The sequence below is a fragment of the Schistosoma haematobium genome, chromosome 3, assembly GCF_000699445.3.
Source record: "Schistosoma haematobium chromosome 3, whole genome shotgun sequence".
Taxonomy (NCBI): domain Eukaryota; kingdom Metazoa; phylum Platyhelminthes; class Trematoda; order Strigeidida; family Schistosomatidae; genus Schistosoma; species Schistosoma haematobium.
Genome location: NC_067198.1, coordinates 24,391,760 through 24,409,559, shown reverse-complemented (window position 1 = coordinate 24,409,559; position 17,800 = coordinate 24,391,760). Strand labels below are relative to the sequence as shown.

The 17,800-nt window shown below is 32.2% G+C and overlaps 1 protein-coding gene across 3 annotated transcripts; it reads right to left on the bottom strand.

Annotated features, from left to right (window-relative positions):
* Positions 1-775: 775 nt before the first annotated feature.
* On the bottom strand, positions 776-17,800 carry MS3_00005321 (uncharacterized protein). Of its 3 annotated transcripts, none has more exons than XM_051213375.1 (8): positions 15,689-16,141; positions 13,805-14,088; positions 12,548-12,692; positions 5,761-9,225; positions 5,663-5,716; positions 4,491-4,578; positions 1,993-2,036; positions 776-1,300 (listed from the first exon to the last, which is right to left on the bottom strand). In XM_051213375.1, exons 1-4 carry the CDS (start codon positions 15,762-15,764, stop codon positions 9,173-9,175), a joined length of 558 nt encoding a protein of 185 aa, XP_051069348.1. In that variant the 5' UTR covers positions 15,765-16,141; the 3' UTR covers positions 776-1,300; positions 1,993-2,036; positions 4,491-4,578; positions 5,663-5,716; positions 5,761-9,172. The 3 variants fall into 3 exon arrangements, with proteins under 3 accessions (XP_051069348.1, XP_051069347.1, XP_051069346.1); XM_051213374.1 differs by having other exon boundaries at positions 6,979-7,113; XM_051213373.1 differs by lacking the exons at positions 776-1,300; positions 1,993-2,036; positions 4,491-4,578; positions 5,663-5,716; positions 5,761-9,225 and adding exons at positions 10,333-11,352; positions 17,739-17,800 and having other exon boundaries at positions 15,689-15,829.

Sequence of the window (17,800 nt, the reverse complement as noted above, 5' to 3'; positions counted from 1 at the left end):
AATGGATGCGAAAAGAGCAAATTGTATCGAAAACTGTACAGAACGTTACTTGGACGTTTCAATGCTTCTTCGTAGTAGGTTTCAATCTATGTTGGCGAATTTGCAACAGTAACATGCTTTAACAAGTGAAATACTTTGCTTGTGATCATATTTGGACTCATGTACATAGTGTAGTAAATGTCTTTATTTTCTTCTAACCAGAAACCTTGTTTGTGTACTTAATTGCACTGGTCATGCAGACATTTGTTCGTATGTTTAATTGTAAAATCTAGTTATTAACTCATGTTTTACTTTTCTATATAAACGGAAGTTTATCTGATAAAAATATTCCCGTTTTTGTACTTCAAGTGGTAAATACCCTAACGCGGTATCACATTCAAAAATTAGTGAACAAAGGATGATTTTATCTTCAACACGCTGATTCCATTAAGCTTGTAGCCGTTAAATTAAGAGGATCTACCTGAGGTGCTTAGATACACTAGTACAACCTGAAACAAGAAAATATTGGGTCTTATTTGATTCGTTTCTAGTCTTCTATACCAGCTGATAAAACACAACAGGGAGACCTCAACTAGACACTTAAATACCGGCAGATAATGGTTTACAACAGATTTACTACTGTTGCCTAGATCTATACACGGCATAAACGTTGTTCTATTTTTTTTAGTAGATTTTCAGCCAGATACTGGCAAACTGCGAAAATCCTTCAATGTATTAAGATCGCGCTTAACATACGTAGGATGGTAATATTTAAAGGCAATATATTTACCTGTAGATATGCAAAGTCTGCTATATATTGCAAGTAGTTTGTTTTTATAAAAAGGAAGTAAATGCTTAGCGATGAATAACTCAGGAAAGCTTGAGAATCTTAAATAAATGAATACATGGAGCGCTGGTTTGGTAGTCAAGGCATTTTACTGAGTTCCTAAGTCACAGCTCTGTTCTACCTTCTTTGGTTTGGGCAGCTGGTAAGTATCATAACTGATGAACAAGTTAATTATATTTAGTATCTAGATATCAATCGACGTGTCTACCACCATATGAAAGCTGATAAACTACCACCGTTTAGTATTAGACATAAAATCAGTTATAGAAACCCAACGATATTACAAGTATAGACATTTTTTTTACATGTATATTGATTACAAGTAGTGTTCTCTTGAAATAAAGTGAGTTATGTACACCGATATAAAAGTAAGAGTTACTTGTTGTCTCAGAATTGTGACTGCGCAGATTTCTCTTCGCATCCAAATCGTTTCGAATTTTTGGTCAGTTTGTCATGTTCTCTCAGTAAGCAGAGCTATAAAAAACGAGGTAATAGCACAACATGAACGTGTTGCAAAAATGTTAAAGATGTGATAGGACACCAGGATCGTTTGTCAAATTTATGGAGACTGTTCAGTAGTTACATTTCAAATTATAAATCCAAATGATCCTTAAGAAACCTGCAGATTAAATTACTGGTAGCAGGTATCTAGGACTACTGTGAGAATCCAGATAAGGGTACTTAGTCTCTAGGAAATTAGCGATCCAGCGCAATCTCCTTGCTAGTGAGAGACATGACAACTATATGATTATTTTTCTCTTGGGTATCGGCGAACTTGAGTCATTAGAATGGTGAACTTCTAAAAAGCAGTAGGTCTAAGAATAGATCATTTGGATTTATTTTGGCCTCACAATAACTGGAAGGCTGTTTCGTACAACGCTGCACGACAGTACGCAAGATCCCGCTACCGACTGAACTCAAAACCGAGGTTTGAGTCTATCTACTCGAGTTGTAGATCACAGTCGAGATTTAGTAGTACACACTTCCAACTTCTGTCAGTTTCCTGATGTCAGCCCTTGTAAACAATATTCTGATTGCAGAAAATCTACACACCGTCCATCTTAATGGACGGATTGTTATTCAGAATGGTGCTCTTCAGGTTTTGCTAAATTACCTTTCACTGTAAATCAATAGTTGATTGGGATTATTACATATAATGGACTTACATTGATGTGCGTTAGCTGAAGGTTGTGTAGTCATATCTATCCACCTAAAATCAAAATTAATATGAAAATGTTGAAAAGTCAGTTAGTCTTATGTAACTTAGAATCTAGCATGTATGTCCATTGCTTTGAGTTACCATCATCACAGCGGGATAAAATTATCAAGACAAATCACGAAGAAGTAGAAAAATTAGGTATATAAAAAGATGGGAAAAGTATAAGGGGATCTCTGAACTCAGGTTCTGTAACAAGACAAAGAGTGAATACAACTGTACCATCACGAAAGGTTCTGAGGCATCATCCAAAGTCTAGCCATTGTTTACGATATCCCGAATCAGGTAGTTTACAACTCTCGACATAATGGTTTATATTCGTGTCGGCGGATTACCGGAGTTTTAGTAGGAGGATGTGGAGCTAAGCTATGTCGGGTGCAAAGAAGGTACCCGCCGAAGGTAATGGGAGATGGTCGCGCAAAGTCATGAATTGGTTGAAGTTATGCTATCACACCACTGGATCCGGGCTCAGTGAGCTGAAGGTCCTGGGTTCTGTTCCAGGTTGTGGGGTCTTACATACCCACTGCTCAGGAGTCGCATGCTTGAACGAAACGGCCGTCCAGGGCTTCAGTGGTGATCTAACTTAGATGGGTTTGTGATTTCAGTGAAGTCCAGAAATCTTCACGACCCTATACTGACAAGTTAAAAAGATTGTATTTGAGTAGTCAATATCTTTACACAGTCTGTCTAGATTTACACTAAAGACTAGAGAACTGGTTTCATAAAAGAAACGTATTGACTGACTTGTTTCGCAATGGTGATAAATCTTACATTATAGTAGTATTTAGGTCTGTTTTCATGCACGTTTGAAGCTATCATACTAAAAAGTCAGACTTATTCGATACAAGGAACAAAGTTAAAAATTGTAGTATTCTGCTGTGTAGTACAAACTACTGGTCATACAAGTTAGTACTTCGAACAACTTGTAGCTCTGGCTAACCGCATCTACGAAATAAAATACGCTGCAAACAAACTTAGCAAGTCTCTTCAATCTGTTCTTCCATGGTTCACAGCAAAAAGTCGAAAAATGAGAATTTCCAGCATCAGCCTTATCTGGAACATTGTTTTGTAGAGCGAAAGGTATTGCCAAGGATAATTTTAATGCGAAGTAAATGTGGTTATTTTATATGAGGAAATAATTCCAACATAATTAGAATGTGAATATTTTATCTGTTTTAGCTAGAGAACGAACTCAAGTTTCTCAGTATCATTAATCCTAATCATGATTCTTACTAGTTATGGGCGACCATTGCATAGATCATTAAATCCATAAATTTGTTCGGAAAATAGCATTATTATCTTTGCAAAACGATGCACCTTGTATTGTTTTAAGGATATTTTCGTGAGAAAAATATGATGGTCATAGGACCCAATTACTGATAAGATTTCATTTGTTCAAATATACGTTGGTTGCACATGTTTATACAGTGTAAACTCTTTAAGTCAATGTATCAATCTCTCACTGCACAATTTAACCTGTCCCCAACTTTTGTGAATAGTAATCGGGAAATACCATTAAAACGGTGCAATTACACATTTGCATAGCTTCTCTTATTGGTTTGTTATCGTGGCAGCTGACACCTACCTGTTGACCCTAGTTGGTTTCAACCATTTTTATTGACAAGAGAAATGGCATTTGCAAATATTGTATTCTAGGAATTCGGCTTTATGCAAAAAAGATGCCTTGTCACTTTTCATATACTTGTACACTAAAGCTAAAGAAGCTTGGGAACTAAAGAGCAACGAATGTCTTCATTCTCAAGCGAGTTTTCCCACTTGTGATAAACGTTGGCACTATATAACAACACTAACTGAATTTGAAAATATTAACTGTTAGATTCTGACTCAATGGTTAAATGGTATTGTTTTCAAAGACAAGATACTGAATATTCGAAAGTTAAGATAGTTATCAGATATTACGCAGCTATCAAATGAATTTTTATCGGATGTGTAAGTGAATACTCAATATATTTTATTCTAAACAAAACTCGAAAGATTTTCTAGATCACCACTTACATCATGATCTTTACAATCCTGAATAGGAATTTCTTTCTTAATATACAAACACCCATTATTTCCTGAAGTTTATTAAACACGGAGTTTTTGTGAAGTTAATTTAACTATTCATCCTTTTAGACTTCATGAAACTGTATAGTACAGAATAACATTGATGAAAAATAGAGCCTATTCCATGAATCATTTTTGTGTTAGAAATAGATTAAAAGCACTTAGAAGTCGATAAGTTCTCGAACGTTTCACCGTCTTATAATGATGAAAGATACTTTCATTATTCAGCTGGAAAATGTTATCAGCTACAGCTTCAAAAAATCAGTTTAAAATAATAATACAGCTGACTTTATTTTTAAGACAAATAAAATACTGCTGATCAAACAAAGGATATAAAATGTTTACTACGAAAACATACATGGTGTAATCGTCATAACTTACGTTTGCTCTGTTTTGCGCTTATGCTTCCTTTGTTTGCGAATAACAAATACAATAGTTAAAACCAAAAGAATAAGTCCAAAAATTGATACTAGAATAATACAGAAGAGAACATGATATTTACTATAAATCAGTAGGGTGATCGGTAAAATAAATTGTTTTAAAACATAGAATTTAAACTCAGTTAACTGAAGTAAACAATAATACATTGCATATCCCCATAGAAAGTGACTTGGATTGTGAGAATAACAAATATAGCGGTATTAAATACTAGTTATTTATTTTATTAGGTACTTCACTAGTATTCTTTGTTACAGTACCTCATAGCTGAGATAACAATAACAATGATGTATCCTTTGAAACGAAGATAAGTACTGAATTATTATTGTAGACTATGTGGCAATTCAGTAATATCTATATACTGGACCCACAAATCCCTGAGAATTGATACTCTATTTAAAAATTTATGTCCCACACAGTGGTTTTCTTAAGTTATGCTAATGATAACAACTGGATACTAGTTGTAGTAGTGTCCTGGTGATTGCAAAACACCCACTTTCTTGTAGGATTGCATTCAGAATAATTTACAATAGAAACTAGAAATAGGGTACATGAAACGAAGTTTGAACAAAGATTGATTAGTGCTCAAAATATCATGATATATAGCAGTATATATTACTACTGTACGTAATTAAATGAATATACTTTAAATAGGATTTCTCTGTTATACGTAAACTAATAGGAATTTGAAAAAGTCTGAATAATATGAATGTTATTCTGATTCACGATATGGGGTTTTTCTAAATTTTAAAGTATGAGTAAGTTGATACAGCTATATCTTGAAATGTTACGTGAATGTTTAACAGATTCAGTTATCAATGAGCTGAATAAGTCATTATGTAACCATCAAACGAATGATATATATATATATACGGTACATTACGGTCTTATTGTAACGAAGTTAGTATTTCAATTATAGTTTCCTGGACTGAATTATCGTTTATTACAACACAAACTTATCATATCAGGAGTTGAAATCTAATTTGTACTGTCCTTTTTACTGTCAGTTGTAGCTTTTTTATCCAAATAAAGAAGGTATAAAACAAACAGACAGAATTATTGAATGTCAGAATACTATGTTTAATTATTTATTTTAATTTCAACCCGTTACTTACTAGTTATAATAATTGCAAATAATGGAATAGGGATACCGTTGATTCTTCCAGTACCTATGTTGAATGGAAAAAATTCAAAAATTCGTCTAATCACTAACTTTTCTTATAGTCATATTGTGGATCTTAAATCTCAATATAATCTATTAGCCACTAATTAAGGGAAAGATTATGTATTAATTTTAAGTAGGATTTCTATCCATTTGACCTTGAATTGATTCAATGTAAACTTCTACCCAACATAACAATTTTTATTAACTGATACATCGTGATTTTTCGTTCACTTTAGCTTTATTAAGTATAATATTCAATGGTATTTCGCGTTCAAGTAATGGTTGTTCAGCTTGATAATTTCTATGATTAATAACCACTAAGTTGGATCAGTATAAACTTGGTTTTGATTTAAATCTTCTGGAGTCTTTACCAAAACAAATCTTCCTTACGAGACGTTTTTCTCTTCCATTGCGCAGGGAATTATTTATGGAACTCGTTTCGAATTGGAAGAATATCCAATAAAACTACACACCTAGCCAAATCCTACCAAGCTGAGTAGTTTCCAATTCTGTGAGTGAAATACAAAAAGAAATGATCGATCTTGGACGTAAACGTGAAATGTTAATAGACTACACAATTACGATCAGATTCACATAATTTAAGAGCTGTATACATTGTTTTTAATGGATCTGGATCAGTGGCAATCATTATACCAATTAGTTAAGAGGTAAGAAGGTTGAAGTCCGATCAAAATGAAGGGATATTTATTTGAACGGCTTGAAAAACATCATTTGCTCATTAACATTCATTCAACACCAAATAATATATACCAAGGTATTCACGGCAATCAATAATTAACAAACTTCAATTAACAAAGATCAACTTCAACATTTCGTTAAAGCTAATCTGAATATTAGAAGAATATATTTATTAGCAGTCGAACAATTCTCCACGAGTACACAGTTTAACATTTAAAACATTCCACTAGTTGATGACATAATCTTTAAGTCAGAAGTGATGTGAGAGTCATAAATGCGTAAAGTAGCATTTGATTAATTCAGTTGGCAAATTCTTAATATTTTTCACTCATATAATCAATAATGTGAGTACCTTTTTGATGAAGACCCATCGAAATTAATCTTTAAATATTCATAGAATAACTTGATTCGAACATATTTTTATTTTACAAACTGACTATAATCCATCCAACACTAAAAGATACTGATTAGAATTATGGGTTTTTTCATAACATCATTACGAATTTTATTAAGTAAACTATACTAGTAAAAAGATGAGAGAAATATTCACTACTATACTACACTTACACAAATAACCATTTTCATCGGATCCATCATGACAATTTGCAATTGTGTCACATGTCAGAGAATCGGGTATGCAATTAGTAGCCGCATCCCAACAACGAAATGTATCTGATGGACAGTTATATGATGGTCCTAAAACTGTTAATTCATGTCAATTATAAGAAGTTAACGAAGCGATTAATAATAAAATTTATATAACAATAACTGATAAGTAGTAAATTATCCTGTGAGATGAACTTCCTGCTGATGTAAAAAGTCAATGGAAAAATGTATTTAATTATGTAATTTTTTGTCAGTGGGACAAGTTATATGATGTCGTTATAGTGACAACTGAATGCACTGCTTTTAATTTTACACACGGGATTGGCAGTTCCTATTGGTCGAATAGAAGCAATTAATTTCATCCGTTTTTGTGGATAACCGGTTGAATCCCATCATATACTTTTGAAAAAAACCCATCATGATTAATATATAAGTTAGCAATTTACCTTTTATGACAAAAACATTTGGTTGCATGAAAATATACTAGATTTCAGACTGAAATCATTACACGGCTACCATACTACTTGAATGCAATAATACGTCAGGCATTATTCAAGCAATTATTAAGTTATAGTTTTATTCTGATCAAAAAGAGAAAATATAGGTGGATTTATTAAACTTCTATTCAGTATTTATCAGTATAGGATTGTGGAGATGGAGTTTTAATTGAGATTATGAATCCATCAATGTTAAACCACCAATTCAAGATATTGAGCAATCATCTTCCATTGTCTTCGGTGGGTAACTACCTCACAGTCGACATTGTTGAACTTCATACTCTAGTTAAGGTCTATAAACTTGAGACAAATAAAACGTAACTGAAAACGAATTTTCAACAAGATTCATTTTTCCGGGTGAAGGCTGACAAGTTTCGTACGGAATGGGGTGCTGGGGAGTGAAATTTATAAATTTCTACCCTTTCTATTTTTTCGAAATTTACTCATATGGTTCGATCTAACTTTCTTATTATGTGATCCAGACCAATTCAGGTAGTCTATATTTCCCTAATATCCCTCCTTTTTTTGATCGGTTAAGTTCTATGGATAATGCCTCATTTTCATTGGATGGTTCTAATCGAAATAAACAAATACGCCAGTAAATTATTATAATTAAGAATTTAGGAAATCAATTGGATGTCGATATAATCGTTTTGCTTATTATCAAAGCAATAGTACATATAATGAAATCACATAGACGCAAGTAGTGATAGTAAATAGCATGAAAGTGCGTTGTAATGTCACTTAAAATGAACTAAAGATATAAACATTGTTTACCAGTACAAAGAATTCATTTGATCCATTATGTTTAATAGTATTACTCTACTCAAAAGCAACATTTGAATGTGCTTGTACAAACGATTACTTCAAATACAATTTTTTATAACCATTATCAACTAATATCAAAGAATATATTGTCATATGGTTAAAATATCTTAATTTTCGAAACTCGAACTTTTATGCATTAATGACAGAGAGGTTTTAGGATTTGACAAACCTACTACGGAGTATTACTAAACTGTGAATGAAAGACTGATAATAATTACTAGAATTAAATGAAAAAGATTGCAAGAAATAATACTGTATGTTGTGACTTTTGGTCCGGCCTCTTATCACGTGATTAATCCACCAATCAAAATACGACTTATACAATCTTAGCACTGTGCCAAATCAATGACGTTCGACCGGTATGGGCAGCCCAGCGTCTTTATTGGTCCTATGTCCGCCTAGCCCGTCCACTTGAGTCCAGAACACCAATACCAGCTCCCGCTATGCGAATCGAATCATTTATTTCAGACATACTGGGTTTATATATCAACCAAACAGACCGCAACGCACCATAAAATAGGAAATAACATTCATACACAATAAAGCCAAAAAATGGCTGTGAACGTGGGAGGCAGTAGTCAATAAACTGAACATAGCTTAAGAACAGTAAATCGTACAATAATAAATCACAGGTCAAAATAAAGCTTACAATAAGAGGAATATAAATATACATAATCTAATTATTGAATAGTTATACCATAAGAATATATAAATAATATTAGTCCATTAATAATTCTCAGAAGTTATTCGTGATTTAATCTTCGCTCGGATATAACACTGTAGAACAAATATTTCAATAAAAAATAGTAATTTTCATTATCACCAGTCATTCAGACACTGAACTCAGTTTTTTCAGTTGTGTAGTTACTTCTAGATTCTCCCGCTAAGAAGAAATTTAAATATTACTTAAATATCAACTGAGTCACCAGAAATATAAATGAGATAGAAATAGGGGAGATCTAAAACTACTCAATTGTCAACTGTTGCACAGATAAAATATGCATAATGCCGAAATAGTGTAGTACAAGTTTTCAGTGGAGAATATACTTCATGCAAACGAATCTTGTGAAATTGGGAAGTTCATTCTAAATAAGTACAATTTTATAGTGATCATAGATACTAGTTTGCCTGAAAACAAATTAACCCAATCAACAATAGGTGAAAACTACCCCTTTTTAAGAGAGTTATCAATGAGACGTTCTTTACTTACACCATCTAAGCTAAGAACAATTAAATGATTCGAGCAAAACTAAAGGTCCTGGGTTCGAATACCGCATGCATGTTTGTGGATTCATACTGCTGAGGAGTCCCTTACTAAGACAAAACGGCCATCTAGTGCTTCTAGATTTTCAGTGGTTACCTAGCACTGATCGGTTCATGAATTCAATGAAACAATAGAAAGAATGTAGACGTTTCAGTAAAGGAAATGTTCTTTCAGACAATGGCATTTTTTAAACTGTACAAACGTAATTACACATAATTTTATCATGTGTAGTCTATAATAAAATATGATATTTACTTGTAGGGTGTTATAAATTTAATTACGAATTTAATATACAGTTCTCATTTCGTTATAACGCTGATTGAATCATGTAAGTGTAAATTATTCATCTAATGTTGCAGTAGAATGATTCATGTAATAAGTGCGTACTATTGTACGCACGAAGAAGATTTATGAAATTTACGAAATAAGACTCTTATTAATATGATAAAAAGTGTCTGGAAGTTCATATGCTTCTCATTAAAAAGTTCATGTTTTAGTGATCAGAATATTTAAAAAATTTATCCAAGTCAAATGATCCACGTTTTTTTTTATAACAACCAGACGAAATGACTCAGTAGCGACCTATGAAATAAGATGTTTTTCTTTTAAAAATTGCTAAAAGTTAAATAAATTTTGTTTAGGATTTTTGTGTCGAAAATCGATAATAAAATAGTGATGCGCAATTAGTTTAAAAATAATTTTAATGAATATTTTGTTATATGCGGACGAGAATAAATGAATGGCAACCGTCAGGAATTATTTATGGACTAATATTAACATATTTTCTTATTGTATAACCTATTAAGTAACTATATTATGTCCATAATTATATTCATTTTATCATAAGCTTTTATTTGACATATTAGTTACTGTTATACGATTTACTGTTCTCAAGTTCTTTTCAATCTATTAGTCACAGTTTCTCACAATCACAGCCTTTTTTTGTTCTTGTACAAATGTTATTTTCTATTTTACGGTGTGCTGTGGTCTGATTTACTTGTATATAAACCAAGTATGTTTGAAATATATGTGGTTCGATGGAACGGAGGCTGAGATTTGTGTTCTAAACTGGGTTAAACGAAAAGCTACTACCTCAAGAACCAATAAGAACTCAGAGGTGACTCTCGGCTGCTCCTGCTGACTTAGGCGTCATTGGTCCGGTCAGTAGGTTTGTGACTCTAATGAGCAACCGTATCGCGCGATATATTAACAGGGCTATACCAGTACACAGATCTTAGTTATGCAACTACAAAGATTCATAAATCAAAGTGTGCTGTGACTTTGCATTTTATGTTGCTTATTCAAATGATAAAAATGCTTATGACCTAGCTATCTGACTTCCTGATATGCTGATCGAAAGTGTAAGAAAAAATTGAAATAGCCTATTGATAGTGCGGTGAATACAGTAATGGAGTTGGTATATTTGTTGATAGTGGCTTAAAAAAGACAGGACTATGTGATTTACATTTATTTGTTGAAGGAGACTAATAATTTTAAACATACAAGGTTGGTGACTCGTCTTTAAAAGTCAAACTTCCTATTAAAAAAACCCCAGAAATTACGGAAATTTTTTCACTTTTTTACTATTTATTTGATAATCGAATATTCCCATAATATTATGTGGTAAACATTAAATGTAGAACAGTGTTTAACATTGAAGTTATAGATAGATGATCTGTTTTATTTAGGAATCAACAGCTAAATAAATATGCACCCGAAGTTCATGGTTCCAATGAGTCTCCAACCCTGTATCGAAAATAACAAAACACGGGGCGGTTATCATAAATTCCATTGCTAACTACTATCCAAAATCTAACCGAGATGTGAATGAAGGTAACGTGAGGGTATTTATCAAAATCTATAAGTCCTGAAACAAACTGAGTAATATGGTCCTGATTATTGACAACCGGAAAATCAAGTCCATGGAACTGATAACCTCTTAAAAGGGTTCAATGTTTACTATTTACTTGAAAAAATCAGAAGCTTGATTCCCTGATTCGAATCGCGTGAGAAGTACCTTGTCTGAAATAAAGCAAGTTCAGTTCTTTTAAATAAAAGTAAGTAGTTAGCGAAATAACCGTAAATCGAATTATACAACTTTTTGGTTTGTATATAAGTTAAATATTCAAACACTTTCGTAAAGATGTGATGATGATGTCCAGGTTGGTGTTAAAGCGTCGGTAAAAACAAACACTTCCACAAATAACAATCTATATAATTTTTTCCTTATTTGTCGTCCTTTCAAGCTGACTGGAAAGTGCATATACTGTCATCCTGATAAACCTGACAAATAACAATTAGACTTTAACTTATCCTATAACTTCATCAGTTCAATAATCACGTTGTAGCACACTCATTTTATATTTACGATTTGTTTTGATAAATCTAAAAACATGTTTATTTTCTAAGCATGAAAGAGTATGATTATTTTAACCATTTCACAAATAAAATACAGAAAGATGCAATTAATTATTTATTGGATAAAGCTAAGTGGATAAATTTACCATCAGTCTTCTAAATTGTGAGCTTAAAATTTCTTTCTACTTTTCATTCTGAGAATTCATTCTCTCTTCTCGATTAGTATTCTCAATAATAATTTTTAATACAATCGACACTACAAATGCTTCTACTACTTTCATATTCATTTTAATGATTTTATCTTGTCGTGATTACATGACGTAGCGAATTGAACATGATTAACATGCCTTCCGTGTTTTAAGTTACTTATGACTGACTGAGTGAAGAAAACCAATGATGGGGTATAAGGTATATGCGTAGTATCGAGTTGCATTAGAAGAGAGTTTTTACCTATTTATACTTAGAAGATAAAGAATGAAATGCTTAGATAAGTTATTTTAGAATTAGTCGAAACTATCTCTCTAATTAATGATCGATTCACAAACTCTATTATGTAAATAGATAACGAAATAGTTTAAATTACCGTATGATGATATTACAAATTGATAGGCAACATCTGATGCAGCAGAATTAGCTGGGTCAAATAAAATTTGTATTTTTAGATTTGATGATGATGTATGCACGACCTTATCTAGCATAGAAGGATAATTCGTACAGTTGGCTTGAAACTAAATACACACAAACACACAGAAAAAGAAGGGAAAGTATTTGGTCAAGGCACTGCCAAATAGATATTCAATATTAGATAAGTAATCTAGGCTATAGATGGTATGATTACATTTTGAGTTTTGGCTTGCCATGGGAAATAAGTATTTTTCATCTTCTTTGAAATTCGTCGGTTGTCTGTACCTTCGCCTCAGTGTTAATATTCACATTAAAGCTCGAGTTCAGTACCCATTGCTTCCAAACCCTACAAATTACCTGATAAAGCAAGATCAATTACTTCTCTGTATATGTACTTCTTCAGTTTTGTCTATTCATACGGCTCTTTGATGTTGCAGTATAGTTATTACTTTGAATCGCAGTATAGGATTCGTATTAATTCTTCGAACTCAAAACAAATTTCTCTATGTATTTAGATCTATTCGTTAGATCAACACCATAACTTTTATCAAGTTTGATCAACACTAAGCTATCAGTATTTAGTATTTTTAGAGTAGAGTCACAGAGTGCTTATTCACAGATTATGGATTGAAGGGATAGTCTTATGTTCAACCGATTAACCAAGTAGACCAGTTAAGACTTGAATCATAAATTATTGTTGTGTGAGCTCTGAATAAGATAGAATGTAGACTGTTTTTCTATGGTATCTTTACTGTAGAATTCGCAAGGGTAAGATGTAGAATCAAAGCGGAAGCTTTCATACTTATTTTTATTCAGATTTATAATAGCTTAATTAAACATGCTTCTATAGACTGTCAGAAAATGTTTCATATAGATCTATGCGTTGCTTTTGTTGTACTTGATTATAAATCTTGTAGAAAATAGACATATTTTCTTGAGGATAAAACTGTAAGGTCCTCAGTTGGATTACTGAATCGACTGGAATTTCGTTAAAGGGTAGATATCACTACATAATTTATAATGAAACTTGGAAATTCAGATTACATTTGTGAAACAAATGAGCGTTTTTGGCAAAACTTCCTTAATCAATTATCTGTCTTTTAAACAAACATCATATATTAAGGTATGTTTTGAAATGAAATTACCCTGAAACATGACCAATAAACAAGAATATAAGACCTGTAAAACTATTTTTGTTACCAGAATAAACACTTACAATTAACTTAGTATCATCAGGGACTTTCATTGGTATAATCATATTTACGTCACTATTATCAATTAGTTCATCTCTAACAGATGTGAATTCTTTGATCTGTATAACTGGACACGTTCCAAATTGGCTAGGTAATACTAATTTCGTAGGATAAATACTCAAATACTGATTTTGTTCTGACGGTTGGAAATAACACAGAGTTCTGCCGATTGCGCGTGTATGTGAAACCACTGCACCAAAGATAATGAATGGATTTTCTGGCAATCCAAAACAATCCTGTGTGTCAACTGTTTAGAAAAAAAATAACTTAAAGTAGATTTTTAAAAGCACTACTCTTGAAATTTATGGTAAACGTTGAATAGTTTTAGGGTTCTTTATTTGACTTTGTATATATTCTACGGAAATAAATTCCATCTAATAAATGAGCAGCAGTGATGTGAATTTTCGAGATAAGTTACTTCATCAACGTCCAACGGAAAATTATAATTTTCTTCGATTCCATAATATTTACAAAAATATAATTGTACGTACAAAATTAAAAATATTTCTTCATAATTACTAGATGTGTGGTAAAAATTCTTCAAACAACTTGATAGTGTCAACTGACAAACAATAAGTCATAAATGAATCATATTTCTATGAACCTTTAGGCGAGAAAATTCCTAACCGATACTTAAATATGGAGCTCATATGCACTACTTACATTAATTACTGTTTTGTACAACATAGGTGTGGTAAATTTACATTTAAACCTTAAATTCTTGGGTCAGTACACAGAAGAATTGTTACATATAAACGTTATCGATAGAAAATTCTAGGTCCATCAGTTAGATGTAGAAGTTACAGGCATCAAACCAACTAGATATCTTCACTAAAAATTGTTTCGTTTAATAAGTAACTAACTGACTTGTATCAAGTAAGGTAATTATGAACCACTGGTAATGAATGAACATTGCCATATGGCAGAACTTGACTACATCAACATATTTGTCAACATGATTTGGCCGTTCATATAAATTAAGACAAATAAACACCATACTTGATACTTTTTGTAAAGCAAATTAAACGATCGGAAAAGTTATCATGTGATTTTGAATAACTGGTCAATCTCATACTTAAATGAATTTATAATAGCAAACATATTTCTCTCATGAAATCAGACATATTAAAAACTTTTGGTGTATAACTGTATATTTTAGATTTCATTACAGGAAAATAGATTGATGTGCTTGATCACTATGAATCTTATGTTAGCAACAGCGCTGTAGTTTAGCGTCCTCTTAGAAACTTATACGAAACCAAATAACGATGAAAGCTGTAAAACCTTAAATACTCAGCGATAGCGCATTACGGTATGTTTGTTGATGCATTCACAGAATAATGATGATTTAGTCTAAACTAATATCTTGAACTAAGGTTTCTCAAAGCGAAACTCCGTTTCATAAACTAACAGCTTCCTAAATTTGAAACTGCAAACCTTATCTAATTTGTAGTGTATGAATCTCCCACTATTTCTAAAAATGAAGCTCCAAGAAAAAAGGAGCCAAGATAATAAATATAGGCATAATCCTTAATTTGGTTTGGTGAAATTTTTCGGATCCTCAACTAGAACTCATTCCCAGTAGGCAGATAAACTAAAAACTCCCTTGCTAGGAGTATTAAATATTTTGCAATACTTTACGTTTATGATATATACATAATTTGTGTGGGTTCTGCACAATGATTATCTGTCAGATCAGCAAATGCATCTTGATCTATCACTTTGCGGAGCAGATAGTTTTTTCAGCTAAATGAATAAAATATCCACTCATCACTTTGTTATCTCTTTTAGTAAAGATGCATTTAAAGTTTCATCTAAAGTAATCAGTAGGCATAACATAAACTTACTTTTGATTGTCTTCGACCTCACAGAATAAATCCACAGCAGAAAGGCATATATATAAGTGGACAGAAAGCTGTTCATTATGATAAGTCACGCATATATTCGAATTATAGGGCGAGATATCAATAATTAACGGAAATCATAGACTAAAAACCAATAAACACAAAGCAAAATGATTTGCAGCATAATTTAGCGAAAGAAACAATGAGAGAAGAAGACCAGCTGAAGCGGTAATTAATGGTTTCGAAATAAACAAACAATGGTTCAAGTGGCTTTCAATACTCATTGGCAAACATTCTGATTTACGAATTTGAACGGACCAGAGAAGTCATTAATCAGCATTTAGCATGCTTGTGAATAGTCAAAGAAATATTTTCCTTGTACCAATCTACCGTGTTCAACTTTTTTGATCATATGAATAGCAATAACCAGACGATTTTTACACGGTGGCTTTCGTGTTTCTCAGCTTTCTTATATAGAATTTCCTGGGTCTGATAAGTCAACCATAATTACACAAACACAAAAAAGCGTTTTATTACACTGGTTTATGATAACTATCTGACAAAATTAATCAGATTAAAATGCGTAATGTCAACCGGCGTCCAATTTGAGAAATACAGTGCAGTATTTCATTTACGAATACGAATTCTTGAACCAGTATTTTTCTTTAAAGGTGTACAAAGCACAGTAGGGAATAACTTGTGACAAGCGGTTCTTGGATCAAATAAATTTATTGGCAATGCATGTTTAAGTCTACTCTGTGCTAAAAGTAAAGAATTTTCGAGTGAAGTTATAAATCCACTTTTTGAATCGTCACACAGTGATGTGTAGTCTGCGAGCGATTTTTCAATAAAGTTCATGAAGTATACCCAAAGAACATGCGGAAGATTATCACAGTAAACTAGTTAATGAGAATGATATTATAACTAACTCTCTTATACACTTAAAAAACAACTTTCACTGGTATTTCAGATGGTTGATAATAGTAGATATTTGGATTGCAGTATTTCGATTGATTCAAAATTAGGCTTCGAAAAAATATGGATCTCGAAGCAACCATAAGTCCGGGATCAGTAAGCTTTTAGTCCAGCTTTGGACTTTGGTACGACATTTTACACCATAAAACTTCTCGACTTATGAAATGGTACTTGCACTTAGGTAGACTGTCTTTAGTATCTGTTAGTTCAAATTTTAAATTTTTTAACTACAAAATATGCCCGTTCTACGAATACATGCATTTATCCAAGTACCGCCATACAATTCTATGTTTATCATAAGGTAAGAACAAAATTCAGAACTAAGAGTTTGGTCAAAGTGATTACCAGCACGATAAGATTTTTTGCGTCTCAATGACAAATATATGCTCAAGTATTAATATATAGATGCACTTTTTGTGCATATTGCGACTACTGAGAAAGGAATGCTGGGAAAGAACGTGCAAAACTAGAAAGTGATTTTCAATCTATTGATTAGAGCGTCACTCTACAACAAACGAGGTAACAGGAAAATGAAATGCATATGACAAAACACCAGAAACTCTGGTCTCCGACCTAATACGAATTAGCAGATTGAGAGAAAGGAACTAATGCTCAAAACCGGAGCACACAATTGTTAATTTAGCGTAATTGTGATTATGTTATTCATGGATTTTCGACATTAACATATGTTAACATGTTTCATAGATTTTAAGGATGGAAATTAATCAGGTAATGAATACTCTCTTTGTATAAATTTTTCCAATAAAACTCAATTAACCTTTTATTATCAATTTTGAGTTAGAACAAATTAATAATTATTTTAAAGTCTTAACTCATTAAATTTAAGCATATACACTTATAAAGCAATATATTAACATCCTAATTGCTTTTGTCGAAGATATTATAAGAATAGTAATACAAAATATTTTAAGAAATGAAGTGAAGTAAATGGATATATAACAAAACAGCTGGCACAGGAAATGATGTCTTCGGAAAACTCAAATCAAGAGACGCTCTGTGTACAAGGTCATGAATCTTGTGCTACCGTACGCTCTAGCTAAACTGTGAAAAATCTAACCTTCATTGGCCAAATTAAAAAAAACAATTTTTCCTTTGGACGCCAAGTCTGCAGGTTGTTGA

Bases quoted from the DNA above. Each gene is read 5' to 3' on its own strand.
- MS3_00005321 (XM_051213374.1), bottom strand. From the start codon at position 15,764: ATGAACAGCTTTCTGTCCACTTATATATATGCCTTTCTGCTGTGGATT. The intron at 12,693-13,804 runs GTAAGTGTTTAT...GTGTGTATTTAG, and splicing joins CTGATGATACTAAGTTAATT to TTTCAAGCCAACTGTACGAA. The intron at 4,579-5,662 runs GTAAGTAACGGG...GTATTATTCTAG, and splicing joins ATTTGCAATTATTATAACTA to TATCAATTTTTGGACTTATT.